Here is a 27,772-nt window from a genome sequence, read left to right as displayed (position 1 = left end):
TGAAGAGGTTGCGCCCAGAGCGAGGTCGACGACTCGGCGCTGAGGTGGGCGTTACGGCGTTACGACATTTCAACGCGACTGATTTGTTTCAGGGACGCCATTGGTCGTGTGCTCGGACTCTTGTGACAGCCATTAGCAAGAGGTGTTCTGGAAAGCCATCAATCCCCCTTCCAACTACGCTGAGACATGGACAGCCCTGAACAGACGACGCACAGTCGCGTGCTGGTCGCGTGCCCTGCTGCTGACTCTATCACCCTTGACCGACTGCCTCTACATTCCCCAAACCCTGCAGGTTCGGCCGTGACTTGACCTCCACATTCCGTAACGCTCATCCAACCCTGGTACCTGTCCGACATTTGTTGACCTCCATCTCCGTCAACAATCCCATTCAATCACAATCACCCATAGTGTTTCACTTTGCATCTTTCAGCTCATACTCCAAGCTCCCAGCATCGACATATATAGCACAGACAACTCAGCATCGGTAGACGGTATACATAGCTCTAAGCGACCACTTCACTCCACTTCGCACACAAACAACTTTTTACGGTCTGCTCTTCAGCATCGGTAGGTTCTGCTTCTCTTGCAGCGCGTTGGAATGCTCAGCGCGATATACGCGTCTGGATTCGCCGTCGGAGGGATACGTCGCGTCCCTTTGCCGAGGAGCAAGCTGACCCCTGCAGCACACGACACCCATCACGCCCTTGACGATCACATCCCACTCTCCAGCTCGCTTCGTTCCGCACTAGCATCCCACATCGCCACCACCCCTTTACAACCCCATCAGCCAGCATGTCAAAGTATACCCAAAAACCCTACTCGGCAGATGAGAAGCGGAAGGCCGTCGAGCAGTTCGCAGAGAAGATATCATACTCGCCTAGATATTCCAGTGAGTACACCCCTGTTCCAAAAAGGCGCACAATCTGATGAGACAGACGAAGACTACGAGTACAGGTACGTGCATCGCCGTCAGTCCGAGCGGTACAGCGCCGTGAGATGGCCCTGGGTACGTGACCCGAGCTCACGAAGCAGACACGTCATCCTCCCCAAACAGCTCCTCCGCTTTTGTCCACCTGGAGTGTGCAGCGAAGAGACATGGCGCGCACTCGGTATAAGGCAGTCACCAGGGTGAGTTCTCTGGTTCAAGCATACTGCTCTGAGTTCTGGATTTGAACTGACCATTCAGATGGGAGATGTACATGCGCCACGATCCTGTGAGTCCGACGTCTCGCGTAGGGGCACGCTGCCTTCTGTGTGGACTAGCGCTGACTAGGCCCCAGGAACCACATGTCCTCCTCTTCCGCCGTCCGAAGAATTACGACCAGATGCACCAGCCCTTCTCCCAGACATCCCAGGCTACAAACCGGCTCATCAACTTCGCTAAGAACTAGGCCGCAGCGCCTCGGCCGATGCTGAGCGCGAATCGGATTGGGAGAGACCGTGAGGACAGAGGGGGCGGCGGTGTCCAAGGGAGGCGAGCTATCGGCGGTGTAGGGATATGGGAGAGAAGTTGGGCTTGGGGTGTACGCATGTCACAGCGACGAAGGTCACATTGGGTTCCATTCTATAGTTAGCATTAACGGGGAGACGCCATGTCCTCCCCTTTTCACAGGTTACTCAGCATATTCACATGTAATTTCCCATGATGTCTGTTCTGATACCTTTCCCACCCCGACGCTCCATGTGTAGAGAGAGATAGACAGCTGATAATACATGCTCGTAGTGGATCATTTGTGATCGTCGTCATCTATACACAACCTGAGCAATCCACCCCCTTCTCACTTCCCGCCTAGTCCGAGCATCTCCCACTGCTCTCCGAGGTACGGCACTCCCCGCCTGAGCGCCTGCCCGACGAGTACCGCCACGAGCACCATGATGACCTTGTCGAGCGTGCCCGACCCGCTCCAGCTGAACGGGCTATGTGGCCTAGCTTGCGCTGCACGAGCAGTGGCTACGCGTGCGGACTGCGCAACAGCTTCTACCGGCGAAGTTTTCGAAGTTTTCGCGGTGCTGCTGGCAGACGGTACTGAGGTGGGCTGAATCAACGAGAAGAGGTGGGTATTGAGAGCGAAAGCGAGATTCGCTTCTTTCACGAGATGTGCTATCGTGTCAGCTATAGCTCATCCTCGATCAATATCCGCTAGCCGCAGTACTCACCTTTGAGATCCTTGTCCTCGCCAACCCCCTCGTTCATTCCCCTTCTATACCAATCCTTCAGCTCGCCCAGCCTCTTCCTTGTCTCGCCTCCCGGCTCATCATCCAGCTCCTCCGCCCCCCTCCCTGCCTGATCGAAATGGAAGAACCGTAGCCCGTCCGCTCCTTTCAGACTGTAACTCCTCTTGATCCGCGCAGCGATGAACTGGCCACCGGACATATCGCCCAGATACCGTACATAGGCATGTGCGAGCAGTCCGGATGCGGCCGTAGGTGAGGACGAGAGGGATTTGATGTGGGTCAGATAAGCGAGCAGAGCGGCGGGCGGGTCGGTAAATACCGGTAAGAGGAAGGGGGCGAGAGGGAAGGGTGGAAGGGGGGCTGAGAGAGCAGTGAGCTTGTGTGGAGGGATGGAGACGGATGAGGGGGAGGTGGTAGGTAGGAGAGTGAGAAGGTGGGTGATATCCTGCGCGAGGACGGAGGACCGGCCGAGCGTGCGCGGATCGTAGGTTGGGGCAAGGACGGGATGGTCATAGTGTTCCGACAGGGCCAGCTCGAGAGCGCTACCTCATCAGCATTTCCTCAGCCACCTCACCGTGACGCCCGGGCTGGGCTCGATGATAGACAGGCTGACATGCAAAAAGCCAACTCACTCATATACCCTCCATAGAATCACGTTCCACCGTATATACTCCTCCAGCCCCAACGTACCCCTCATCAGCTCCTTTGCGCCCTCACTATGCTCCGCATCCGCATGCGCACGCTGCGTCCCGATCTTGAGCAACTCCGAGATCGGCAATCCCAGGTCCAGGTTCTCGGGAAGGCTCAAATCGTCTGCGGAGACCGCAGCACCTTTGTGCAGCTGAGCGGCGGCGGCGGAAAGGTAGTCGGCAGGTGCGTTGGGCGCGAACGAGGGCGTCATGGTGCCGCTCGCGAAGGGGGAGGCGAGGGGCGGGGAGATGGGGCCGCCGTTGGGTGAATGGTAGCCACCGGGGGAGTGCGGAGCGATTGAGAGCTGAGGTATCAAATGGATGAAGGGGCAGACGGGAGGCATGTCGGCGAAGATAGAGGAGACTAGGAGCGGAGAAAGGAAGCAAGGGCGGCAAGGGAGTTGAAGGGAGTGATGAAGGAAGAAAGGAGACGGCTTGATTGGGTTTTTGGGAAGATCAAAGGGTTGTGCTTTATACGACGGACATGCGCCAGTATATTGCCAAGCCGGGTCGATAGTATATGATAGCACCACATCAGAGAAGCTGGCGGGCCATCGGATGAGGTCGGCCGAAATGGAAGAACAGACGTACCTGCTTATCTGATAAGATCGTTTCCATCTTGAAGTCGGTCCGCGAGACTTTCTGGCGTTCGCCAAACTCTACTATGATCCGATATGGATACTGGGACTTCTTGAAGGTCTGCTGTAGAGAAGGTTATGGTGCACCAGCGAGTGATATTTACCTTCGCAGCGTGCTTCGTCGCCACCGTTGCCAGGCCGGAAATCTGCTCCCGGCTAGAGGAATGCGGTGCCGTAGCTATGGTGCTTCTGCGGAGTACGAGTCCGATCACGCAGCTGGACCGACAGCAGCACGTGCATCAAGCAAGACACTGTACAAGGGTATGGGTATGGGTAGAGACAGGTACTATGACTAAAACAATGCAAAACCCTAGCAGCCCACGGCTAGACACCAGCCAATCGTGCCGGCTCCGCTCGGGGACTACGCGAACCGACCATCGGTCCTGCAAAAGCATTGCTCCCTTGCCCACTACCTAGGCGTTTCATGCCTGTGCCTCCAGACAGGGAGGGAGACGACATGGACGGGGACAGTGTCGATGCCTTAATCGTCTCTGAATTGGGCGGACGGGGGAGATGGTGCGCTAGCTTCGGCGAGGGCGTGGGGGTGATCATTGGCGAGACCGGGCGGTTTTCGCCGCGAAGCGGGGAGGAGCCTTGATGTTGGGGTATGACGTTGATAGTGAGGTTTCCGGGTCGAGGATGAAGGGGGAGCGGGTGGGTTGAGGGGGTAGGCGAGGGATTGGCGGAGCTCAGCGCCGGGGAGAGGTGGGAAGTTCCCGATCCAGCCGGTGAAGGGAAGTTGAGACTGGGCGACGCTGTCATGCCGAGCCTAGACGGGGTCGATGGCGTGAAGCCGCGAGAGGCAAAGGAGATGTTGATGAAGGCGTTGGCGGGCGGGTAGGCGTCCGACGCATTATACTGGCGGATCAGCCGGATTCCTCTTCATTGTTCCGGGTAGCTCACCTGGTATTCGAACGAAATGCCCTCCATCTCACTCTTCTCCACCTTCATCATATCCAGGATCCGCTGCCCCAGCACATTCAGAATTTCCACATTCTCCCGATCCCTCGTCCAGATTTGCAGGCGATGAGCACGAGGTTTGTTGCTCGCTACGATGCCGCAGACGCCGTCCTCTGCATCGAGCATTTGGCCGATGAGGCCCATTGTCAAGTTGGCCCAGGCGATATCGAAGAGGTGCGGACATTGGCGGAAGAGAATGACCCATTTCCCTCCGGCATGGTTCGCGGGATCTTCCCACATCTACACTGTCAGCCAAAGCTCAAGCTGATATAGGGAGAAACCCACCGGCCGGATATCGCCCTTGAACAGATGGTAGTTCGAGTTGGGCTTCAGTACAGACGGCAGGCGGAGATTGTTCATATGCCTGGCAAATGCCTCAACCTGCTTGATCAGCGCCGTCTCTAAACGTAACTGACAGATATAACTCACCGAGTCTATTCTCCCAACACGCAGCAATGACTTCTCATAGTCACCTCCTCCATCCTTCCCTGCCGACTGCTCGACTGGTGGCATATAGCTCTTTGCGTCAAAGTACATTGTCCTGTCAGATCAGCCCTGCTTGCACCACAACGGACGCAGGCTGGGACTCACCAAGGATGTTGGAGCATATGCTGTTGCCCCTTACTCGTCCGCAGCTCCGCCTCAATCGTAGCGCTCGTACTGGCAGTCCCCAGCGCAATATCCTCCCCCTTGTCGTCCTCCAACAATGTCTCGACCGTCTCCAAATCGTCCTCCTCATCGTGCTTCTTCCCCTTCTGGCTCGGCGCCGGCACCTGAGCCTTATCCTTGTCCTTGTCATCCCCCGCCCCTGGACCCTGAGCATAGTTGATCCGCTGCCGGATCGCAGCGAGACTCGGGACGTCCTTGTACCCCTCGACGTACTCCCTGCTCGCCTGTCGACTGTGCGTAGCGCTATCCGGCTGAGGGCTCGCCGCGTCCGTCCCGGCCAGCGGGCTGTTCTTTGCGCTATCCGGGAGAGCTGATTTGGGCGTACCTTGTCCATCGCTCGATCCGGTCCGCTCCATCTTGGCCAGAGATGCCAGTGTGACTACCTGCGAAGAAGATCCACTGCGCGTTCGCATCATTGCGCTAGCGGGGAGCTTGAGCCGGCCGGATGGGCTGGCAGTATATGGCGAGGGAGCCGAGCCGAGCGCAGAGCCCAATGCGGCCGACGAGGACGGCACGGTGGTGGGATTGGTATTGACCGCCAAGCGAGGAGGGGTTTTGGGCGAAATGGTGGAAGTGGGAATGTGAAGGTGTGAGGTGATTTCGGATAGAGAAGGCATACGCGCCATTCGCGGACTGATGGTCAGTCCTGTACTCAAACGAGAAAGATTGACCATACGCGGCTGCAGAAGTCCCCTTGATAGGCAGAGGCGGAGGAGGCATTTTCGCCCTGTCCACCTCTTTTCTCCCATTCTCAGTCGCGTCACCTGCGGCCTTTTTGGCAGACGCGCTTTTCCCCTCCGTCACCACGCGAGACTCGACGTCGCTGCTCGCGTCGGGTGTGTTGAGCGCCGAAGATGGCGCGGTAGATGTGTCGGGGAGCAGAGATGGCATGGCGAAGTTTGACGACATGAAACTTGATATCGCTGTTGGGTCAACCTCGACGCGCGCGAAGCCCGACAATCGCGATTTGGGGGGTACTCACAGATGGGTATATCTACAAGATGAAGTACAAGGTACTCTTCCCACCGCAGATCGAGCTTTTGGATGTCTAGCAAAGAGATACCACAATGCAATAAAGGGAAACCCTCCGTCTATTCCCGGTCTTGGCCCCTCAGGAGGAATTGAGCACAAAGATGTTTCAGAAACGCGTATCGTGCCTTTGACGGAGGGTCGATCGCCGCGTCTTCGATCAAGATGGTCCTGCCGAGATCGTATGCTCCTAGTCGGCGAAGGAGCAGTCCACTACAGAGATGAACAGTGTAGATAGGGCGAGATGGACGACTGAGGAATGGGTCGCTTGGTGTGCCAATTCTGAAACGCGTCAGGGTTCCTTGCATTGAGGATGCCGTAATCCGCTGTAACGCGTGTCGATCATGCATCCATACGAGGAGCTCGTGTGGCTTTGTGGCGGCAGCGAGTAGTGTGGGGCATTGTGGGGCTGGTGATTCATGAGCCGGCACTGATAGACTGTTTTTGTTTTTTCAAAGATGACATAACATCTGCAATCAGCAACGGCTGGCAGAAGATGCCAGAATTCTCAACTAGCGAAGATGGGTGGCAAAGTCCCGCTCCGATGGGACGCCAATTGAGCGAGCAGACGCAATGCCTAAGACGTTAACGTCGCCGAGAGATCCCTTCCAGGGCCTTGCAGGAGGGTATTCGAAGCTTGCTCTGCATTCTATCAATCAGTTCACGCGCATATATCTGGGTTCTGCCCAATGTCGAGGCGGGAAGAAGAATAGACGAAGAGCAAGCTCGAGGAGACAGGATGGAAGAAAATCAAGGCATGACAGAGGGATTTAGACCCTCTAGAGGACGAGCTCGAGGTCTCTATGCGATCATGATTGAAGGGAATGAGCGACGAGAAAGGGGAAAGCCATTCCGACATCAAGCATCAAGTGGCGGGCGGCGGAACGAAGCGGCCGGGGCTGGTCTTAACCCGTCGTTTGATATCTCGACAGCGACGAAGCGATCCGAATATATGAGAGACTCTGTGTCCCAATAAATGTATATCATGCCGTCTGCCCATATTGGCTGTATATCGACTGCACCCCATCAACTCTGCTTGGGGGCGCAGCCGGCCCAATCTGCAATTGAATTGCTGAATCCTCCCACCAGCCTGGTTTGAGCGATGATTCGATTACGCCCATACGGGCTGCCTGGTCATGCCCAGTCTCCGAGGCCAAAAGCCAAAGCATCACAGCTCCATCTTCCAATATCTCCCGCCACCCAGGCCGAATCCGGCTCCGGAACTCCGCATTCCTCAATTTGCCGGGCCGCTCCGATACGCCGCACTGTTCCGAGGCTCTTCAGTCAGCTCCGAGTACCTCCGTGAAGCTCAGCGTTCGACCAATGCCTTCTTCTTCTGCTTCTCTCATACATACGAAGACCCTCTCACCAGAATGTCAAGCCGAAGTCTCTACATCGCCTTCGCCCTAGGCATTCCCCTGACAATGACCGCCAAGCACATCCTTGACGTCTATCGACGAATCTCCCCCGTCCCTCTTACGCGCATCGCCAGCGCGGATAGCGTCCCTAACTCCCTCATCCAATCATCCGCCGTTCGTGAACACGTCAACCCTAATAACCATGTCCAGGTAGAGGACTCGCGCTTCATCGACGTGATAATTCCCCCGGATAGGTCCGCTCCGGCAGATGAGGCGGTTTTAGCGCAGTTTATCCGGGGCTTCTTTGGAGGCAGGGTCTTCGCACCGGAGCGGTCCCTTCTGAGGATGTTACGGCGGACTCTGACCTACTTTCCGTGTGAGTACCGCTTCCACCGCACTCCTTTCTATCTCCGGATCCAGGCTTGAGCAAAAGCTTACCGTGAAGCCATCAAGGTGGGCACCGCTACCCTGATCATCTGGTCCGTTGATGATCTCCCTCCCTCCCATCTACTCCCTCCACACACCCTCCTCTTCGGCGGCTTCCAGATCGCCGACATATCCCTCGATCACCACCCCTCAGAAACCGGCAGCCATATCGACTTGATCTTCGGGAGTGGCAACGGCACCTTCGCAGGCGTCCACCGGTTCCAGGTCTCCCATCCCTCATCGGCTACAGTCATACGGATCCAGTACGACCACATCTCCTGCAATCCTACGGTCAACACGGCGCTCAAGCCGGACTTCTTGCAGGTGCTACACAAGATTTATGCCATGTGGCTGTTCAGGGAGGGGGTAGGGGAGATCAAACGAAATCTGGCCTTAAAGTAGATTGTCTGTAGCGTAGTATTAGCCAAGTGCTCGCATCTGATCAGTATCATACAAAGTCCACTGCAGCTTCCCGAGCAATGGAAGACTGTCTGGCTCTGGCGATCGATGCCAAAGTCAAGGCGTGGTCTTCTTATTCCGTGGCGTCCAATTCCAATCCATGCATCCTCAACATCTCCTATCAATCCCTCTTCTTCTCTCCTCCTCTCGATACTCGAACATGAGCTGCACGCCGATGAACAAGCAGAAGCAAGAGAAGGTGAAGAAGATCCAGCCTGTAGGGTATCAGCCTTGTCTCAGAGCAGTCTCGGATCTCATATTGACCGGTGACAGTAGATGTGAGCTGCACCACCAGGTGCTTCACCCCGTCCAGACCAAGGACGAAGCCGACGAGATTGGCAGACATCATGAAGAGCATGTTGACGACACCGCCCACTGCGGCAACATGGCGATACCATGGCTCGTGCCCATACTACCAATAAGCGAACACCTCAAACCGGCGGGCCCGCTTAGACTTACTTTGCTATAGGGGAGCAGCTTCCTCGCGGCCAGCTCAGGCAGGATTAAGAGACTGACAAGCCATCCCCAAGCCAGCAGCTTGAATGAGAGATCGTGCCATAGTGCGACGAAGGTGAAGACGAGCAGTGTTGCCAGAGCGGCGTTCTTCGATCCGCCGACCGGTATATAGATGTATCTAGGTTATCAGCTATGTCTCATTTGCCCGCAACGAGAATATGCTAGCTCACCGGACGACCCAGAGATTGTAGCTCCTATGCCAGCTTCGCCAGAAGCCCAAAGTCGAGTAGTTGTTGGCCACACAGCGGATCATGTTCTCTGGAGGATCTACTCCGTCCAGAAGTGCCCAAAGCCGGAAAAAGCGCCAAGGTAGAAGTAGCTGATCTTATCAGCATATTCAATTTCGACCCCATGCACATGATAGACTTACTTTCAGCCAAACTATGACCAAATTCCAGAAACCTATCATGCTCAGATCCGCAGGAGAATCGCCAGCCCAAGCCTTTGTATCCTTGATCGCCACCACATACATGGTATGCAGGACCGCTTCCATGGTAAGGAAGGAGCAGACGAAGCGGAATGCGTATAACGCTCGCTCGCGAACGGTGATCTTCAGAGGTGCGTTTACCTATGGCATCAGCAAACCAGATCAGGCTAGCAATTGCCATGCTCACCTGCCAGATAAAGTCGTTGAAGGTGATGATCGGCCCAGCGATGTACAGAGGCGGATATAAGCAGTAGGCGATACAGTTCGAAAGCGAGTACTGGTCTTCCGACAGACTGCGGGTAGTGCGGCTTCGATGATCAGTCGGTACCTGCTGGTCAGCCAGTAAAACGCGGCTTGCACAGGAGCTGGAGAGCCCTCACTTCAGCCTGAGAGGCGCGTTCTCTCCAGTGGTAGTCCAAACCAAAGGATACTATCCGAAGCATCGTGATGTTGAAGTGGGCATGCCAGACCGGCAGTACCCCTCGCAAAGCAGACTATCCTGAGTTCATCATCAGCTGTCTCTCTGCAGATTGGCGGGCACTTACTGGTGTCTCCAGCAGCGGATGAAGCCGTCCAAGATCATACCCATTATACATTTCGTTGAGGAGGAGTATACCCATATTCGCTGCGATGAGGAGTCCTGGCCAGAATCGGCCGGCCAGAGGGGGAAGCGAGGACTTGACGAGCCGATAATTGGCATAGAGTATAGCGATGACTTTCCAGGCAGACAGACCGTGCAGGGCGATCAGGGTGAGGATGGAGGAGATAAGGAGGAAGTCCGACCTAGACTTGGCGGACGGGGAGATGCGTGAGTGGACGGTCGAGGCAAGGAGGTAGACGGAACCAAGGGCGAGTAGGCCAGGTAGACCGTTCCGGAAGGACCGATACTGGGCGTCGCTATTGTCCTACGGACGGTCAGTCAAGTATACTGAAGCGTGACCCCGGAATGCAGCTTACGACTGGCCGAGCAAAGAGCCAGCCGGGACTCAGACGGTGCGAGTAGTCGCCCCAGTTTGGATGTAAAGCTAAGCTCATTAGCTGTTCATCGAGCGGCTACTTCTATAGTGCATACTATAGACTCACGTGTACTCAATCTAGTTGGCCAGTATATCATCACCGGCAGCACGAGTACGAGCGCGAACCCGTAGAACATGAACTCCTTTGACCCCCATCGGGACGGCTGTGCCTCTGACGTGGACGGGCGAGCCTTGCTGTCCGGTATCGTGACAGTAAAGTCTGTCAGACGCAGTCTGCTTCGTGGCTGATCTTCGGGCGCTTCCGTAGAGCGAGAGTGTGTCGGCATCATCTTCCCTGACTGCAGCGCGTCAGCTGCGGATTCGCGCAAGGCCAGGCGATCAGGCTGGCTTGCGATTTGCGGTGTTACTGACTCGCTGTCGCGTACCAAATCCGGCAGGCTCGCTCATGAGATGCGAGTGGATGAGCCGATACGGGCCTTGATATTCATAGTCGCTTGTCAACGTAGATGTAAAGCCCAGGAGATATAGGAATAGTCGATATGCTCAGATCAGCGCGCCGGCTGCAGAGAGCCGCGAAGATATTGGTCCGTGCGAGCATTCCTTACAGCTCTGGCCAAGCTGTGCCTGCACTGCCTATGGCCTACGGCCGGCAGTGCCCAGACGAGACATCGACGGGGACTACATGACAGATGATAGGTGTACGACAGATAAGTATGATATGGACGATCTTGTATGACTCCTCCTCCCTCTTCGCCGGAGACACATCGCTACTTCTCGCTTCCTTCGACCGCCTGTACCGCCGTGCGCTCAGCGTCCCCACTCAGCTACCCTCCACCGTCCACCTTCAGATTCGACGCCCCTTTGGCAAGCTCGGCGGAGCTGCCACTACTGCCCTTCTTAGCCTCAGCCGCGAGGGCAGCTCGCTTCGCCCGCGCCGCCTCCTCGTCCCGTTTCGCCTTCTCCTTGTTCGCCTTCCTCTTCTCGGTGTTCGCCACGATGCGTAATACATTCGCCCAAATGGGCTCGACTTGAGCGGAGTAGCTCTTGAGTTGGCCGCTCCGCTTGAGAAGGGGAATGACGATATCGTCGAGGGGCAGCTCCTGCCCAGAGTCCAACGCACTTGAGTTGCGACGAGGAGAAGTGATCGGCCCGTGGGCTGACCTATCCGAAGGCGACACGACCCGGTTCGCCTTTAGCCAAGCGATAAACTCGGGAACGCCGTCGATGCGGGTGTGGAAGCGCTTGTACTCGATCCGCACCCCGTCCATCGTTCCCGCCGCCACCCTATTCCACGCATCCACCAGTGCCGATCCGGCAGGATTGGTCGTGATCCACCGATAGATCGCCACGTAGTTGTCAAATCCAGCGTGCCACACCGCCATGTCCAGACCGAGCCATTCCCATAGCTCGTCCTGGTCGTCGATGAGGGTGATTTGGATGATGGGATGCCCGGAGAAGGGTCGATGGCGGAGGCAGAGCGATTTGCGCTTGAACCATAGGGAAGGGGATAAGGCTTGGCAGGCGAGGACGAGGAGGGCAAAGACGATGTTGTAGGAGCAGGTGACGAGGTAGGCATCAAGCATGTCGGGGTGGACGAGTGCTATGTCGACTTGCCAAAATGCCTGGATAGTCAGATTGCGCTTCGGCGGACAAGAGATCACTACCGATAACTCACCTCTTCGATCTCGCCTGAAGGGCTAGTGACCGTATGCGGGACCTGCAGCGCGATGATAGGGTACCCGTAGAATGCGAGCACCCATCCGTCCGCCCCGAGTGCAGCACTGACAGTATCGCAGAACCGCCGCACCCGCACGACATTCCCTTCCTCCCCTGGCGCCTCTTTACCCGCCTCGATGGAGGTCACGCCAACTTCCGCCGACCCGATGCGGATGTCCGGCTCGTCGAACGAGCAGAGGAGGTCGAGATCACCATGTGAGGATTTGGAGGTGATGCAGCGAAGCCGCTCGATTCGGGAGAAGATGGCCGCGAGGGAAAGCTGGCATAAAGAGGTAAGTTTGTCAAGCTCGGCGGTGGTAAGCCTGGAGGCTGGTTTCGCGAAAGATTTACCGCCCATCTTGAGGATAATGCGTTTGCAGAGATGAGTAGTAAGGAGGAAGCATCATAACCATGGGCAAGCGACTCTGATAGCTGCGCTTTGATGGGGGAAAAAGAAGCGTCAGTACAGGAAGGGACGTGCGCGAGCTTCTTTGCGCCACTAGGTCTTGTCCTTGTGTGTCTCATCTGATTCGATGGAGCGTGTCGCTCTCTGAAAGTGTGATTGTGTGTGTGTGATGTATGGATGGACAATGTACAAAGTGGGGAAGCGAGCGAGCTTGCAGATTTGGGTGATGACGATGCCTGAATAAGGCGCCCGAGAACATCTTCCATCTTGGCAGTTCACTTCATCATCTCTTCATCGTCTCATCATATCTACCCCTTACAATCCCCTGCATCTACCATCCGGCAGCTCAGCTGGCACCGCGCTATCTCATTAGCGCAATGAACGTGAACAACAGTTCAGACCAGCTCGACCCCTGGGGTATGACCGGGCTGGCCCCAAGCAACGCGCTCCCAATGTACAACCCTCAGCCCGGGAGCGCAGGTCCATCCCGACAATCCTCAGGCGGCATCGCACCTCTACACAACTATATTGATCCCCAGGTCGCAGCCACGTCTCCCGCCAAGCAGTCCAGCGACCCCATCATCGCGTTCCTCTCCGAGATGCCGTCTGCCGCGGACAATCCTACGCGTGTCGCCATTTGGACGGAACTCGTACGGTTCAAGACGCGTACGCTGGAGCTGCAGATTGCAGAGGCGAAGCGGAAAGAGAAGGAGGCGGAGCTGGAGCTGGCGAGATTCAAGGAGATGACAGCGGGAGGAGCCAATCGGACTCCAGCTGCTGCCCCCATGCCTCTGGCGCCCGCCCCGGCGCCATCTCTCGGCAACTACGGTCCACCCGCTGCAAACCCCCTCATTGCCAGCCAGATCTACCCCTATTATCATAAGGCTCAACAGGCATTTACCCTGCCCCAGTCTGTGCCCCAGCAGGTACAGCAGCAAAGCAATGTCCCGCTGGACCAAACGCTTTCGCAAAACAACCTCACGCCCCACCCATTCCTCCCTCCTCAGTCCATGACCCCCTTCGACCTCCACGCGATCACCGAGAACTTTGACGACATGTTCAACTGGATGCCGGACTTTGACCAGGACGGGAACCTCATCAACGCCGGCGGGGCGGACCTCGGGATCGCTCCGAGCGCTTTACAGCTCCCGGAGATGCACCAGCAGCCAATGTACGGCGCGTCCCCCATCTCTCGGAGCAATTCGGACCTCCTCCCTACGGATGTACAGACACCGGTCAAGCGTCGCCCGTCCTCTGTGGCCGACAGCCTGGAGGACGAGCAGCCAACGACGAAAAAGTCCAAGCGGGGCGGCAAGAAGGTTACTGTCGAGGTCCTACCGGCTTGCTCGGTCTGCAAGAAGCCCATGGGAAAGGTACTTGTCCGGGCGCCGTCGGCGGAGATGCCGGACGAGATATCCGCCGCTTTCCTCTGCATTGAATGCTTGCCGGTCAAGCGGCCGCCGCCTGTCGGAGGTGACGCAGGATTAGGAGGTCCAGCAATCGGGACGGTCGAGACGCGTAAGAGGCAGCGGATGGGAATGGAGACGGAAGATGAAGAGAGGAAGGTCAAGGAGAGGCGGCAGTTCTGCGATGTATGCCAGAGGATCATCGGGTCTGGGCAAGTGAAGGGAGGAAAGGAGAATGTCGGATATTTGGCGGAGGTGATTTGTCATTCGTGCGATGCCAAGTACCAGCGGTGAGCTCCTCTCTGAGGCTTGAACGGGATGGACGCTGACTTTACAGCTGTACCGACTGCGGAGGAGGTGGTGGTCCTAGACAAGGTATCGGAAAGTGGCGCCTCAAGCAAGTCTTTCAGCCGGGCCGCAAGACGTGCAGTCTGTCGCATAGCAGGTAAGCTTTGGGATGGATGGACACATTCACAGAGCTGACCACATTAGACTCGGAGATAGACCACGGGAGATAGGTGTCCACGTCACGCCGTCCGACTTCACGCCGGAGCAGTTCAAGGAGGTCATCGCGAGGTGCAAAGCCTTATGGCAGGAGAAGAATCTCTCCCGGCTCGCTGTTCCGGAAATGATGGAGTGAGCTTTCCGTCCTTGCACCGGGAGTCTTGAATTGACATAAGCTGACTCAGACAGGATCGACCTTCCGTCCAATCTCGTCAACCCGCTTCAATCCTACGCAGATATCGAAAACCAAATAACCGGCAACTGGCCCTCCCGCGAGTCGATGATCCGCGCAGAAGGCGCCAACCCCGATCGGTTCAAGCGGATCTTGGGGCTGACATGGGCGCATCCCAAGCCGAGAAGAGGAACGCGTACCGTCGATCTGGAGGAAGAGCAGCATAAGGTTGAGGTGGAGGAGGAAGAGGATAACTCGACTGTGCTTGATAACATCAAGAGGAGTGAGTCATTCTGAACTGAGCTTTCACGGGTACAGCAGCTGATGTCATAGCGAATGTGGTCATACCGGCCGGGTGCGAGTTGATCGGTATGTGGGGTGGAGAATGGGATATCGAGCGTAAGCCGCCATGCTGATTGCGACTTGTGTCCGCGCTGACAAGTCGCAGAGGGTTCCATCCTAGTGTCCACCTTCATCCCGTTCGAAGGCACAGACGGCGAAGATTCAACTGCCCTTTCCGTCGGAGAGATCATTACCAAGGTCCAGACCCTACAGCACGAAATGAACGAAGCGAGGAAGCTGCAACCGCCAGGTTCACAGAGTTCCAAGGTGCCCCAAGTGGAGCACTTGTGGGTCGTGTCAGGAGTGAGCACCTGTTTGGCGCGGCTTGCTCGGTAGACAATAAGCTGATTCCCCAGGGGACTGTACCGCTCGTCCGCGAGCGAATGGCCGATATTCTGATTCGCAAGCGATCATTCGTACATGTTGAAGAGTACCTGACGCGGCATCCGAGCTTCGCAAAAGCTCTGAACGCTAGACCATGTACGTCCTACCGACTGAGCATGCTCTATCTCGATGGAAGCCGGTGCTGATATGCCAGATGGGCTGCATCCGACCGACGGAGTACTTCCAGCAGAAGACGGTACACGGCCACCTACCAATCCGCTCATTCTCGTCCGATGGCTCGGGAAGGACTTTGACGCCCAGCGCATCCAGGAAATCAAGCAGATGGAGTTCGGGGGCAAGACAAAGCCCAAGAAGAAGGCAAAGAAGGCGTAATTTGGTCGTCCTCATCGGTCGGATCGAAGCCTAATGCAGGATGATGTTTAGATCTTACATGTCACTGTATAATTATATTCTGAATTTCCAAGCGTAGATCAATTCTGCACCATCGGCAATGATCACCCCTAGGCCGCTTGCCCCTTCCCAGCAGCCACCGCCTCTAGCGCCTGCACCGTCCTCTTGAGCGTCAAGATCGCCCCCACAGTCAGATTCCCCATCGCATCCTCATTCCACTCCTCTTCTGCCTCTTCTTCCTCCACCTTCTTCCCGTCCTCTGCATTACCCTCGACATCCCCCTTGTCCATCAATGCCTTAGCGTGGTCGATGACGGACTGTAATTTGCCTCGGGTATGGTAAAAGTAGTTGAGCTCTTTCTCGAGACCGGTTGGTGGATGGGCGAGAGCTTGGCGGATGAATGCGCGGGAGAGGACGTAGGCTTTCTCCGAATAGTGCCGACTATGATCATGAGCTGTATGCTCCAGATGCATTGATGGAGATATCGAAGACGGTCCGACTCACGAGTTGACGCGACCTTCTCTGGTCCCTTCCAGCTTGGCGAACGCCGGCTCGCAGTGGTATGGATGTCTGACGAGGACGAGTCCAGATATCGAGACGAAGACCTGGAGCAATGAGGAGTTCTTGGCACTGTTGATGATCAGCTTAGATCCCGGTCATTCTGCTAGCGCGGCCAGGCGCGAACTCACCTCCAAGACTCGCTCTTATCGCCTGCCCATGTCCCAAGCACCGACAAGCAGACCTTTCCATCTTCGTACAAGTTGGCTAAGATTATCAGCGGTCTACCTGGCGGGCGGGCATTGAGAGCGACTTACGATTGCACCTTCCCTTGCCATTCGTATGAGAGTGGAAGAAAACGATCGGCGGTTCTTGTGGGAACTTGGTCGGCGAGAGGTACACATCAAACACGAACGGCGCGTCTCGGTACGGCGTCCCCTCTGGACCGATGATGAGGACGCGCATGAGATCCGAGCGGTCTTCATACGTCCGGACGAGGATGTTTTCTGCCCAGATCAACTCCACCCTACACCGAGAGACATGCCGAAAACTAACCTGGAAGAGAGGTCATAAGCGCCCGATGCTCCTTTTGCAACCTCGAGTGATACGCCTTTGCTGTGCCTTCCCTCGGTTCCGAAATGAAGTGATGGTCCGCCGGGGCCTCTTCGAGCACATCGAAGCTCTGCCATGCCTCGCCCGCTAGCGCTGCCAGTCCGCTGGACGGTTTCGGCTTGGACGGTCCCGCTTCCGCCTGCTTCTCCGGCTCCTCCCGCAGTGTCACGTCCCCATCTCCATCCCCCTCGTCCTCGTCGTCCGTCGCTGATAGCATCGGATCCACCTCCTCCACGTCCATCTCGCTCCCCGACAGCTCGATATCTGCCACCTCCACCCCTTGAGCTTCATTCACCGCCGCGTGAAGGAGGTTCAGTATAGGCTGCAGGCCGCTATTGGCAAGACTGCCAATACCACCCATGCCCATGTCACTCCCATCATCCGTCTCCCATCCTCCATCGCTCCCGTCATACCCCTCCTCTCCTTCCATCGGGAAATCCTCTCCATCCAGCCCCGCGTCTCCGATGACATCCTCCGACAAGGGATCGTTGAGGAGGATCAATTCCTTAATCCCCGCTTGCCGTATCTCGTCACCGGGCAAGCGGACCGAGACCGTCCCATCGAGGTGTAGATCCACGACTTCGCCCCACCACCTGATCGCCTTGAGATCGCCCTTTCCTACACGCGGGACGACAGCCGCGTCTGTATAGCCGATATGCGTGTCCGTGAGATTAACGAGCTTGACGTGCGCCCACGGTGGAGGCGGTCCCATTTGGCCCAGAGATGGCACTTCGGGCAAAGGCGAATCGTTGTCCGCGCAAAAGAGAACTTGCTGGCCGAACCCGACACCGTAGTTGCTCTTGCCCGGCCCGCCAGTATCAAGCTCCAGTACCGAGACAGTAGATCGAGTGTGATCGTCGGTGAAGAGGACGTCCGCGACGCGCTTGTGTGGATCGAAAGATTGGATACAGACAGGCCGACGTTGGCCGGTATCGTCCCGCCAAACGAGGTGTTCTCCCGGCCATGATTCGTAGCTGCCTGTCAGCTGGGCTTCCCGGTGCTTAGTGGCAAACGCACTCATCAACGTTCCGATAAGGCACCAAAGACGAGGACCAATCGTCCGTCTCCTTCCCATCCTGCCACCTGAGCCTCAATTTCGACCTCGACTCCGTCACCCTCAACGCCTTGACTCCGCCCCTATCGGCACTAGCACCGGTGGCAGCGTTTAGCCGCGGATACGCGGGCGGCCAACCCGGTAGCGACGAAGCGAGCGGATCTTTCGGGTCGCGGAGCTTCGCGATTGCGCCGAGCTGGACGGGGGCATAGCGCGTCGAGTCGAGTATCGTGAGTTTCTCAATATCGGCATTGTGCCAGAACCGCTCGGGCTCGGGGTGCTTGTCATGCTCGGAGTTGGGTAGCTTCGCGTCAGTGGCGCCCCAGTTCTCGGTGAGAGGGACTTACTTCTTGGTTGATGGCATTCCACGTCACAAAGACAATCTCGGCGTGCACCTCAACGACCAGGTCCGAGTTGGGCTGAGCGGAGCTGGGCAGCGCAGGCGGCCGTCGGTCATCGATAAATGTCTCCTACGGCAGTCAGCTTCAACATGCCGCCTGAGATAGATGACGTCGAAGCTCACGGCAACGGTCCTGCCCACTTCGAGAACGCCTCCACTGGCCCGGACATGGTACATGTTGTTTGAGGCCATCGCCCTGACCGTGGCTACCTCGAAGACCTACCAGTCAGCCTCACCACCAGGATACATGATCAGCTATACTTACCTCCTCGACAATCCCCACCCATTCCCCATACATGACCCTATCCCTCGCTTCGATCGCCATATCGCTCCGGAGCCTGTCCCACGGTATCCATCCCTTGAACTTCCGCGCGTCTATCGCATTCTCCACCTGCACCTCGGTCGTACATGCGACGACTACTGCCGATTCGACAGCTGTCAGGGAGCGCTTGACGATGTCGCCAATGTGGAACTCGCGCTGGTACAGGACGAGCGAAGATTCGGGTACGATGGCGAGGATGGGGTGGGGCATGGCGTTGACTCTGCCTGATTAGCCACGGCATGTAATGGATGGCGATGATACGCACGATATGCCCACTTCTCCGCGCAGGAGAGGACGATCAAGAGGGTGAGGCAACTCCCCTGGCGCTAGCTCGGGCATGGAGAAGTCCTCTTCGTCTGTCCAGCATCTCTGGAAATAGTCAGCTATACATACCAGCATAGCGTTGTTCCCATTCGGCTCACCACCACACGAGCCCTGAAGGAAGAGTCTGTAAGCTTCGAGACGATGTCATTGCTGAAGCACTGCAATATCAGCTCCTATTGCCTCGGAGACCCCTTTGATGATTCGGCTGACCTGAGGGGTGTAATTGGCGGGCAGACCGGGCAGAGATTTCGGAGCGGGCGGCATGTTGCTGAGGATGCAGAGAGCTTCTAGCACGATTTTCTGACAGGTTACTGAGATACAAGCAAGATATAAGTGGGATGTGAGGTACAAGATGGTGGTGAAGCGAGATTTGTCGCGCGACGCGGTCCAGTCAACAGATCACCTATCGGTGAAACTTTGATCCGCCTCAGCCAGGAATGACCCCCAGGAGGGGCTCAGCCAGCTCAGAAGCGGTGGTCCACCCTCACTGAGCAGCTGAGTAGCAGGAATCCGATGAATCGATGTGATAGAACCACATTGATATTTATTAGATACATACAACAACGCGCCATCTACAGCTCGGTAGCGCCATCTGCCACGTTCCCTGACGAACACCTCCAACGTCCTCGCGCTCGGATCATCCAGTCCAGCTGATCTTTGGGATATCGTTATGCTCACTGAGAGGTCAGCAACAGATGTGTCGGAGACCAAGCCGTGATGACTGCTGAGGTAGAGGGATCTGGGACATACGTCAGTTTGTCGAGCTTGGAGTTGAACTCTGTGACTCGGTCTTTATGGCTCATATTTGCCGTTTTGGCCACACGCTCATGTCGCTGTAAGGTCAGCCTAGGACATGCAGAGTAATCTTATGTCAGAGACCGGCTCGTGATCGCCCTCTAAAGCTCCCAGCTCTGCGTGGAGCACATCGCCATGCCCTGATTGACCCATTTGAACGGCCAGCACTGATGAACGAAGAACACTCCACTCACCCGTTTTCTTTGTATCTCCTCAAACTTCCTCTCCGCATCCGTCATCTGCCTCCCTCCACTCGACTTGGGCTTCATCGCCTCCTCCTTATCTCCTTCGTCATCCGAGTCCACCTTTGCCCGTTTCCGTCTCTCCGTATCCGTCTCCTCATCGTCCCGCTTCTTTTCCCGCGCTTTCGACGATTCGGCTATTGAAGCGCTTTCGGGCTTCTTTTCGGATGTGGTATGTGATGAAGACTTCTTCTTCTTCTTCCTGGCGAGAGTCAGCTCGGTCAGTGGGGTCAACAAAGGCGAGCGAGCCGTTCGAGCCGAGATGGAGAGGGACGCACTTGAGGTCGCCGCCTTTGAATTTGAGTGAGCCTCCCGGGATGACTGCGTAGTCGCTCATGTCCTTCTGAGCTACGGTGAGTGATTATGTGCTGAACTAGTATTGAGGTGATAGAAAGACAGTCTTGCTGTTGCCACCCAACTTGCGCGTGATAAGGTACGTACGCTGCCACTGCTCTTTCATAAATGCCACGTCATCACTTCCCTCCACCCATCCAGCTCTCACATCGAGATTTCCGGAAGCCACTCTTTGTATACCACACCACACCATACTATACCAGCAACATCGCCAACAATGTCCTCCGCCGGCCCTTCTACCGCCCAGATTCCCCAATTTGACGCTGCTACCAGGGTGAGCTGAAGGTCTCCCAGCCCTCGCCCGTGAGCCAGAGCTGACACCTTTGCAGCAGGAGTTGGAAGGCTTCCTCGAGCAGGAGTGAGTGCTCTCCCCGCTGCCAATGGTCGTGCACATTCATACATTCCCTTGACCGGAGACAAGGAGAGTGTTGGAGAAGGATGAAGCTGAGCGACTCAGGCAGGCAAAGGCGAAGCTCCAGGCAAGCGTGCATGAGCTCACCAACACATGTGAGCTGAGGCATCCAGCTCGCAGCAGAGCGACCGGACAAGCTGACAGCACGCAGGCTGGAACAAGTGCATCACCGGCGGCATCTCGACCAAATTCTCTCGGGGCGAGGCATCATGTCTCGAGAACTGTGTCGACCGGTTCCTCGATAGCAGCTTGTTCATTGTCAAGCAGATCGAAGCGCAAAAGCAGCACATGTAAAGGCGGGATGGGAAGGTATGTGAGAGAGGGCGGATGATATGGCGGACCTCATGAGGGGCGCGGATGATAGGATACGAAGGGCAGGGGTACCCTTCGAGGCGGAGCAAAGGGGATAGATTGTTGATAGATATCATTCGACATTCTTCCGGGCTGGAAGCATGTAGCACTACTCGATTCTTACATTTCCCAGCTTGTTGCCCGTATCCACCAATAGCGGCAACCACAGCGGAGTTGGAGGCTTCCACATGCACATGGAACGGAACATGATCCCGAGTGCTTGAGATTTCCTGCATCTCGCGTTGTCAAACCCTATGACAGATGCGCCCCCTTCAAAGTAGGTGCCCGGAGCACACCATCCTTCGTCCTCAGCTTGTGCACCGTCTTTGTCTCTGGATCTATCCACGCCGCATCGAGGTTGTCGAGCGTGGTGAAGTCCTGCAGAGTCAGCTACTACATCCGCTCCCATCGGTCGCATCATGCATAACTGACAGGCTGGATAGTCTCGAACACCTTCTTCTTGGGGTTGAGCATCTCCTCTGGTTTCGCATCTACCGCATCAGCTACAGAACCTAGGCAATGTTCGTTAACTCACTCTCGTACTTCTCGCCCTCAAAGTACACCCGCTCACCCGCCTTGCTCCCCTCTGGCGGGACCACAAATTCGATCCCGCCCTCGACGTCCTTGCCAACGCTCGAGCTCGCACAGAGAAGCATGGCGAAGGACTTGACGCCGCGCATGGTGACTGGTTTGAGATTGCACTGCGAGATCAGCAGTGGCCGCGATAGCGCTCGTCACAGAAACCAATACTTACGACCACAATGACGGTCGCCCCACGTATTTGGTCTTCAGTCATGTACTTGACCAGCCCCGAGCACACAGTCCGTGGTTCCGCCTCTCCCACGTCAATCTGCTCAACATATAGCGAGTCGGCCTCGGGGTGTTTCTTGACTGCAACGAAGTCAGTTCTGTCCCTAGAAGCAAACATGCCAGCGATAACAGCTCACCATCAAGGACCTTGCCCACTCGCAGATCGATCATACTGGGCATAGGCCCCGTCGGTGCCTCCTTCACCGGTTGCGCCTTTGCCGGCTTTGCCTTCTTCTCTTTCTTCTTCCCATCCTTCGCAGCCTCCACCGGCGCCGCCTCTCCCTCCGCTTCCCCGACAACCGCCGCCTTTACATCCCCAGCCGCCGTACTGAACGCCGCCGCCGCTCCGGCCAAAGCACCCTGCACCGCGCCCGCCGCAGATGCCGCCGCGCCCGACACCGTCCCCGCTGCACCAGCGACAGCGGACTGAGCCTGAGCCACTACGCCCTCCGTAGCCGCCTTGGCCTGCCCAGCGACCTCTCCAGCCTTCTCCGCCGCTCCGTCCGCAACGGCAGCAGCAGGCTTCTTGGCCTTCTTCTCCTTCTTGAGGTCAATGACCTCTCGTTCGGGGATGGCGAGGTCGGCAATGTTGATGTCAACGGGTGGGAATGAATTTGGGAGGGATGAGTGGGCGGATTGGACGGGAGGTAGGGACTGGATCTGGAGGAAGTACCGGGTGAGGGCGGGGTGGGAGGGGTGGGCGGAAGTAGGGAGGTTGAGCTGATAGGTTAGCATTAGGTCACGTGACCAAGACATTTTGGCTGGCATGCCCTTCCCTCGTTTCATGCATGCAGCCTTTTCTGGGACAGCGTCCGAAGGAGACTTACGAAAGTAGGATGAAGGTGGCAGTACAGGCTCACGTCAGCCGATGAGGGCTGATTCGAGTAAAGGTAGGTCAAAGGCGTCAACCGCGAATTGAGGGACTGGCCCCTAATCAGCTGATGCCCATGTCCCGTCCCCAGTCGCCTTTTTGAGGATATGACTCACAGCGACATCCTTCGCCAAGCCCTCCGTCTCCGTCGACAACTCCTGAATAGCCTGCTGGTCCTTCTCGTTCGACCCCATGAGGGAGGAATCCGCCTTCTCTGCGGCTGCGACGAATTCAGAGACGGACATTTTCGAGTACAGGCGTTTTGGTATAGCTGCTGAGTGGATGGTTCGTCGTATGGCTGTTACTGGGAAGCGCATCCACTTTATATAGGCAAGGTATAGATGGTCAAATTAGCTACTGAAATCTCGAGTTAAAGGTGGACCATGCTGAGTTACATGACGTGGCATTTCTCTTGTACTCAGAATTTGCCTCTCCCTCACTGCAGATTGACCGTCATAGCGACGTCCTCCTTTACCTTTCTTTGTTCACTCTACCTACCTATATCATCAACAGAGCTACAATGTCCGGTCAAGGACAAGGACAAGGGGGTTTCAACCCAGGCGCATACGTCTTCAGACCAGGAGGACAGCAGCCATTCGTTCCCCGGCAACAACAAGAGCAGGGGCAGGGCCAACCCGGAGCACCCGGTCAACAGGCATACGATCCATACTCGGCGTACGGGCAGCAAGCGCCCTACGGCGGCGCGCAGGGCGGGTATGGCGGGTACGGCGGGTATCCGCAGCAGCAGGGGTATGGCCAGCAGTACCCCCAGCAGGGATACGGTCAGGCCCCGCCACCCCAGCAGTACGCCTACCAGTCTGGCGGAGCGCAGCAGTACGCTCCCCCACCACCCCAGCAACGGGCGTATCAGCCGTCAGCGCGGCAGGTGCAGGGATTCCAGCCGCCAAACTTCTCGAGCGGGAGTGCGGCGCCAGGGTCGGGAGTAGGAGCGGGGGAGGCGGGCAAGCCGGTCTCGTTGTCGATTGGTGGAGCGAAGGCTGCGCCGAGCTTCAGTATAGGCGGAGGAGCTGCGAAGGCTGCGCCGAGTCTCAGTATCGGGGGAGGAGCGCCAAAAGCTGCTCCGAGCTTGAGCATCGGGGGTGGGGCAGCCAAGGCGGCGCCTAGCCTTAGCATTGGAGGGGCGGCCAAGGCGGCCCCAAGCTTGAGTATTGGGGGAGCCAAGAAGGAGGAGAAGAAGGCGGCACCTGTCGAGGCCAAGAAGGAGGTCAAGGAGACAAAGGAGGATGATTGGGATACCGACGCTGCAACGACCTCGAAAGATGCGACTCCGGCTTCTACCAAACCCTCCACCCCTGCCCCATCCGCACCCGCCGCTGCCGCCGCCGCACCTAGCACCGACGCCGCCGTCAAGGTCGTCGCTGAGGCGCCCAAATCCACCACCGCATCCTCGGCTGCCGAATCCACACCCGCCCCTTCCTCATCCACCAACTTTTCCAAAATATCCGCCAAGAACGACGCGGACGCCATCTACAAAGAACAGGCCGCGGCTGGCTCAGACGCCATGCGCGACTTGTACGGCGAGGACACCAAGGATCCCAACCTAAAGTCCCATCTCAACATCATCTTTACGGGGCATGTCGATGCTGGAAAGTCCACGATGGGCGGGCAATTGCTTTTCTTGACGGGCGCAGTGGATAAGCGGACGATGGAGAAGTACGAGCAGGAGGCCAAGGCAGCAGGAAGGGAGACGTGGTACCTGTCCTGGGCGCTGGATAGTGGAAAGGAGGAGAGAGCAAAGGGCAAGACGGTCGAGGTGGGACGTGCATACTTTGAGACGGAGAACAGGCGGTATACGATCTTGGATGCGCCAGGGCACAAGACGTATGTGCCGAGTATGATTTCGGGGGCTGCCCAGGCGGATGTGGCGTTCTTGGTGAGTTGATTGGAGCAGGAAAGAGTCTTCTGCAAGATCACAGCTGACTGGTGTAGGTGCTTTCCGCGCGAAAGGGAGAATTCGAGACTGGTTTCGAGCGCGAGGGTCAGACCAGAGAGCACGCCGTTCTTATCAAGAACAACGGTATCAACAAGCTCGTCCTGCTTGTCAACAAGATGGACGACCCTACCGTTGCCTGGGACCAGGGCAGGTGAGCTCTTTTAGCTGCATCAACGGCGACAATTAGCTGACTCGGCAGATACGACGAGATCAAGTCCAAGATCACTCCTTTCCTCAAATCTATCGGATTCAACCCCAAGACGGACCTCACCTTCATCCCCGTCTCTGCACAGGTCGGGGAGAACATGAAGGATCGCGTGGATAAGAAGATCGCGCCGTGGTATGAGTAAGTTACGTGGTCTATTTGTTGCAGATACCAGAGCTTACATCTCAGCGGCCCCGCGCTCCTCGAATACCTCGACAACATGCAAATCATGGACCGAAACCTCAACGCCCCCTTCATGCTCCCCGTCTCGGAAAAGTACAACGAGATGGGAACGACCGTCATGGGCAAGATCGAGTCTGGGCGCGTCAAGAAGGGCGACACTCTCCTCGTCATGCCGAACCGCGCGTCCGTCGAAGTCGCGTCGATCCTCACGGAGCAGCAGGAAGAGCTGGAGCAGGCCTTTTGCGGTGATAATATTCGGCTCAGGCTGAGGGGGGTCTCGGACGAGGATATCTCGCCAGGGTTTGTGTTGACCTCGGTCAAGGCGCCGGTCAAGGCGGTGATGGCGTTCAAGGCGGATTTGAGCATTATTGAGACCAAGAATATCATTTGTGGGGGGTACTCGGCGGTGTTGCATGTGCATACCCTGGCGGAGGAGGTCACAATTACGGTGAGCTAGCTGTCGCTCCCTCGATGCCGACGTGGAGACTGAAGCTGATCATCTAGTCTTTGCTGGCTTACTACGACAAGAAGACCAAGGTGGGCCCATGGGCTCCCGACGCCTCCGCGGGACCATAGCTGACACATCACAGAGAAAGTCCAAGCGTCCGCCCCAATTCGCCAAAGTCGGTATGCTCGTCTCGGCACTTATCGAAGTCAGCGCCCCAATCTGTATCGAACGGTGGGAGGACTACAAGATGCTGGGGCGATTCACGCTCCGTGATGAGGGTGAGCTTCCCTCCATGTACCTCACGTGAATCCGGTGGGATAGCTGACACGCTTCAGGTAAAACCGTCGCTATTGGCAAAGTGACCAAGTTGATTGAGCGGTCAGAGGACATGCCCGATGTGTCCAAGCTGTCGGTGGCGGCTGCGTAAGCGCAGAGCTAGGTCGTAGTGCATGGGATAGGACGGATGCATGTGTCGGAGGACTTGTATATGAAGCCATAGGATCGGATCTTGTGTGGTCATCTCTTCCGCTCACCTTCCCTTGCGCATTTTCAAGTGTCCTTGCCTGTACGCCGTAGCTCAGCAGATACACATTAGAGTACGCGGGGACCTCGAGTCTGTATAGCTACATGCTGATGTACAACCTTTCATCTATTATCGCCCATCAAGCTGAGTCCTGAGCTAAGCCGCCGGCTCCCTCCCCCTCTTTCCAGCAGTAGCCAAGCACCCCTCTACCACCTGCAACAAGTGCTGATTCTCCAATGCGGCCTGCACCCGCTCCTTATCATTCAATTGTTTATTGACCGCATGCTCGGACTGGTGTGTCCCTTCTTTGATCCGGATGTCGACGCGGAAGCGGGGTGGGAGGGCGCGCATGAGTCGAACGCGGAGGGAGAGGCCTAGGCGTGTGAGCTCGACTGCACCGATACAACGATCAGCGGAACTCAGCACACCTATTAGCGTACTCATTGAGCAATGAGGTATGGTCGGTGTCAAGTAGACCAAGACTCGGTTGCCCGAAACGAAGATATCGTCTGGGTTGACCACTCGTAGTTGTTCGAGAGACACCGGGTGTTCCGGGTCAGTGATAGACCTGAGCAGGTCTGAAAGTCAGCTGAACCCTCGAAGATCATCAAAGCCTGAGGCAGCTCACCAAACACCTCTTCCGCATCGATCTCCTCCCTCTCCCCTCGTCCTACATCCGCCTCCCCCATCCCCTCCCTATCTTCCTCATCATAATCCAAAAACTCATCCGCCCGGTCGTCCCATAATAACGCTTTCCCCGTCTTTCTCCGAGCAGACGTCGCTGGCGCGGTAGGCGCGAAGATCGTCGGGTTGTCGTTATCTAGTTGTCTTGACATGGTTGGCTGGAATGATGGTTGAGGAAAGGAGGAGGAGGAGTTCGCCACCTGCAGCAGCTGCATCTGAGGGGTGGAGGCGGGATCAAAATAAGCCACGCGGAAACTCCCGCTCACTCAAAGCCATCCCATGGCCATCCACACCGATTCGCTTGATACAATAGCCTTTCTCTAAGCATACAATAGACCATCAAGAGATCAGTAGAACAGCTAGTCAACATGTCAGAGAATCAGTGAGTAGCCCGCTCAGATTTCACCTGGAAAGCGACCACGGATGTGGAGCTGTAGCTGATCTAGTAAGATACGTCGTAAGCTGCCGCTCGCGCTTACCCTTGAGGGTCATGTATATGAGCTAACCTTGTCTTGTAGCTTCAGACCGCTGGCTTCGAGTGAGTTGCCGCGCACACAAAGCAACCGGGCCATCCTAAGGGAGCGAGAACTGATCTTGCAGTGCCCGATTCCCTAACCAGAACCAGACAAAGCACTGGTATGCTGTTCTGCCGACAACATGATTTGCATTGGAAGCGCTAACCATGTGTTTCTACCTTTGTGCTATTTGGCGTTCTCATATACAGCTGGGTGAGCTAGATAGAGCTTCAGCAGCAGCCAAATCATATAGCTGACATTACAGCAAAACTATGTCGACTACCACAAATGCGTAAACGCCAAGGGAGAGGACTTTACCCCTTGCCAGCAGTTCAAGCGGGCATACCGATCGTTGTGTCCTAGTAGGTCTCATCAGGCCTGCTGCGACCTGCTTCGGAATCGAGGCAGTGTGCTGACTTGACAGATGAATGGGTCCGTTCATCGGCGCTTCGCTTCGTATTGGGACCGAAGAGCACAACTGACGATACAGGCCGCAAAGTGGGACGAGCAGATTGAGAACGGAACCTTCCCTGCGTCGCTGAAGCCATAAGTTGGGCTGGTGGAGTTGGGCGGTGCTGAAGGCGTGGAGGTGAGGAGATGAGTGAGCCGAG

General features: G+C 56.5%; 14 protein-coding genes across 14 annotated transcripts; 6 read left to right on the top strand and 8 right to left on the bottom strand.

Moving 5' to 3' along the window:
* Window positions 1-792: 792 nt before the first annotated feature.
* On the top strand, window positions 793-1,574 carry MKK02DRAFT_33989 (uncharacterized protein; the record flags this gene model as incomplete). Its single annotated transcript, XM_053088826.1, has 5 exons — window positions 793-889; window positions 955-991; window positions 1,033-1,128; window positions 1,187-1,214; window positions 1,392-1,574. 5 exons carry the CDS (start codon window positions 793-795, stop codon window positions 1,572-1,574), a joined length of 441 nt encoding a protein of 146 aa, XP_052946684.1.
* Window positions 1,575-1,778: 204 nt separating this feature from the next.
* MKK02DRAFT_33988 (uncharacterized protein) lies at window positions 1,779-3,208 on the bottom strand (the record flags this gene model as incomplete). Its single annotated transcript, XM_053088825.1, has 3 exons — window positions 1,779-2,101; window positions 2,158-2,717; window positions 2,808-3,208. The coding sequence occupies 3 exons, from the start codon at window positions 3,206-3,208 to the stop codon at window positions 1,779-1,781; spliced, it is 1,284 nt and encodes a 427-aa protein (XP_052946683.1).
* A 618-nt stretch (window positions 3,209-3,826) lies between these two features.
* Window positions 3,827-6,022, bottom strand: MKK02DRAFT_45614 (uncharacterized protein; the record flags this gene model as incomplete). Its single annotated transcript, XM_053093520.1, has 6 exons — window positions 3,827-4,360; window positions 4,406-4,702; window positions 4,748-4,843; window positions 4,892-5,003; window positions 5,054-5,764; window positions 5,808-6,022. 6 exons carry the CDS (start codon window positions 6,020-6,022, stop codon window positions 3,827-3,829), a joined length of 1,965 nt encoding a protein of 654 aa, XP_052946682.1.
* A 1,511-nt stretch (window positions 6,023-7,533) lies between these two features.
* Window positions 7,534-8,346, top strand: MKK02DRAFT_45613 (uncharacterized protein; the record flags this gene model as incomplete). Its single annotated transcript, XM_053093519.1, has 2 exons — window positions 7,534-7,894; window positions 7,964-8,346. 2 exons carry the CDS (start codon window positions 7,534-7,536, stop codon window positions 8,344-8,346), a joined length of 744 nt encoding a protein of 247 aa, XP_052946681.1.
* A 165-nt stretch (window positions 8,347-8,511) lies between these two features.
* Window positions 8,512-10,649, bottom strand: MKK02DRAFT_26485 (MBOAT, membrane-bound O-acyltransferase family-domain-containing protein; the record flags this gene model as incomplete). The annotated part of the gene is made up of 10 exons (XM_053087205.1): window positions 8,512-8,618; window positions 8,668-8,815; window positions 8,863-9,037; window positions 9,090-9,238; window positions 9,290-9,487; window positions 9,534-9,677; window positions 9,727-9,840; window positions 9,892-10,251; window positions 10,304-10,371; window positions 10,430-10,649. The coding sequence occupies 10 exons, from the start codon at window positions 10,647-10,649 to the stop codon at window positions 8,512-8,514; spliced, it is 1,683 nt and encodes a 560-aa protein (XP_052946680.1).
* A 498-nt stretch (window positions 10,650-11,147) lies between these two features.
* On the bottom strand, window positions 11,148-12,397 carry MKK02DRAFT_45611 (uncharacterized protein; the record flags this gene model as incomplete). The annotated part of the gene is made up of 2 exons (XM_053093518.1): window positions 11,148-11,945; window positions 11,999-12,397. 2 exons carry the CDS (start codon window positions 12,395-12,397, stop codon window positions 11,148-11,150), a joined length of 1,197 nt encoding a protein of 398 aa, XP_052946679.1.
* A 500-nt stretch (window positions 12,398-12,897) lies between these two features.
* Window positions 12,898-15,586, top strand: MKK02DRAFT_25116 (uncharacterized protein; the record flags this gene model as incomplete). Its single annotated transcript, XM_053086988.1, has 8 exons — window positions 12,898-14,141; window positions 14,189-14,296; window positions 14,344-14,487; window positions 14,545-14,810; window positions 14,861-14,926; window positions 14,976-15,172; window positions 15,226-15,349; window positions 15,408-15,586. 8 exons carry the CDS (start codon window positions 12,898-12,900, stop codon window positions 15,584-15,586), a joined length of 2,328 nt encoding a protein of 775 aa, XP_052946678.1.
* Window positions 15,587-15,714: 128 nt separating this feature from the next.
* On the bottom strand, window positions 15,715-19,078 carry MKK02DRAFT_25236 (uncharacterized protein; the record flags this gene model as incomplete). Its single annotated transcript, XM_053087005.1, has 12 exons — window positions 15,715-16,045; window positions 16,109-16,234; window positions 16,294-16,369; window positions 16,420-16,608; window positions 16,658-17,688; window positions 17,732-18,072; window positions 18,116-18,238; window positions 18,280-18,387; window positions 18,434-18,710; window positions 18,756-18,859; window positions 18,913-18,972; window positions 19,025-19,078. The coding sequence occupies 12 exons, from the start codon at window positions 19,076-19,078 to the stop codon at window positions 15,715-15,717; spliced, it is 2,820 nt and encodes a 939-aa protein (XP_052946677.1).
* Window positions 19,079-19,451: 373 nt separating this feature from the next.
* MKK02DRAFT_45608 (DUF1754-domain-containing protein) lies at window positions 19,452-20,188 on the bottom strand (the record flags this gene model as incomplete). Its single annotated transcript, XM_053093517.1, has 4 exons — window positions 19,452-19,491; window positions 19,565-19,647; window positions 19,804-20,053; window positions 20,130-20,188. 4 exons carry the CDS (start codon window positions 20,186-20,188, stop codon window positions 19,452-19,454), a joined length of 432 nt encoding a protein of 143 aa, XP_052946676.1.
* Window positions 20,189-20,422: 234 nt separating this feature from the next.
* Window positions 20,423-20,911, top strand: MKK02DRAFT_45607 (mitochondrial import inner membrane translocase subunit TIM8; the record flags this gene model as incomplete). Its single annotated transcript, XM_053093516.1, has 4 exons — window positions 20,423-20,479; window positions 20,535-20,563; window positions 20,663-20,712; window positions 20,769-20,911. The coding sequence occupies 4 exons, from the start codon at window positions 20,423-20,425 to the stop codon at window positions 20,909-20,911; spliced, it is 279 nt and encodes a 92-aa protein (XP_052946675.1).
* Window positions 20,912-21,220: 309 nt separating this feature from the next.
* MKK02DRAFT_45606 (putative tRNA binding protein) lies at window positions 21,221-22,894 on the bottom strand (the record flags this gene model as incomplete). Its single annotated transcript, XM_053093515.1, has 7 exons — window positions 21,221-21,346; window positions 21,401-21,459; window positions 21,504-21,669; window positions 21,723-21,859; window positions 21,916-22,498; window positions 22,606-22,701; window positions 22,766-22,894. 7 exons carry the CDS (start codon window positions 22,892-22,894, stop codon window positions 21,221-21,223), a joined length of 1,296 nt encoding a protein of 431 aa, XP_052946674.1.
* A 275-nt stretch (window positions 22,895-23,169) lies between these two features.
* MKK02DRAFT_45605 (putative translation elongation factor) lies at window positions 23,170-25,866 on the top strand (the record flags this gene model as incomplete). Its single annotated transcript, XM_053093514.1, has 7 exons — window positions 23,170-24,543; window positions 24,600-24,754; window positions 24,803-24,949; window positions 24,998-25,439; window positions 25,496-25,528; window positions 25,582-25,717; window positions 25,775-25,866. The coding sequence occupies 7 exons, from the start codon at window positions 23,170-23,172 to the stop codon at window positions 25,864-25,866; spliced, it is 2,379 nt and encodes a 792-aa protein (XP_052946673.1).
* Window positions 25,867-26,118: 252 nt separating this feature from the next.
* Window positions 26,119-26,798, bottom strand: MKK02DRAFT_26681 (uncharacterized protein; the record flags this gene model as incomplete). The annotated part of the gene is made up of 3 exons (XM_053087238.1): window positions 26,119-26,336; window positions 26,391-26,540; window positions 26,591-26,798. 3 exons carry the CDS (start codon window positions 26,796-26,798, stop codon window positions 26,119-26,121), a joined length of 576 nt encoding a protein of 191 aa, XP_052946672.1.
* Window positions 26,799-27,238: 440 nt separating this feature from the next.
* MKK02DRAFT_26465 (cytochrome c oxidase, subunit VIb) lies at window positions 27,239-27,711 on the top strand (the record flags this gene model as incomplete). Its single annotated transcript, XM_053087201.1, has 4 exons — window positions 27,239-27,289; window positions 27,427-27,523; window positions 27,586-27,593; window positions 27,652-27,711. Coding segments are annotated over 4 exons (216 nt in total), but the record flags the coding sequence as incomplete, so codon positions are not given.
* Between the last annotated feature and the right edge of the window lie 61 nt (window positions 27,712-27,772).

The sequence above is a fragment of the Dioszegia hungarica genome, assembly GCF_025882075.1.
Source record: "Dioszegia hungarica strain PDD-24b-2 chromosome Unknown MKK02contig_8, whole genome shotgun sequence".
Classification (NCBI taxonomy): Eukaryota; Fungi; Basidiomycota; class Tremellomycetes; order Tremellales; family Bulleribasidiaceae; genus Dioszegia; species Dioszegia hungarica.
This window is presented reverse-complemented; position numbering and strand designations above follow the sequence as displayed.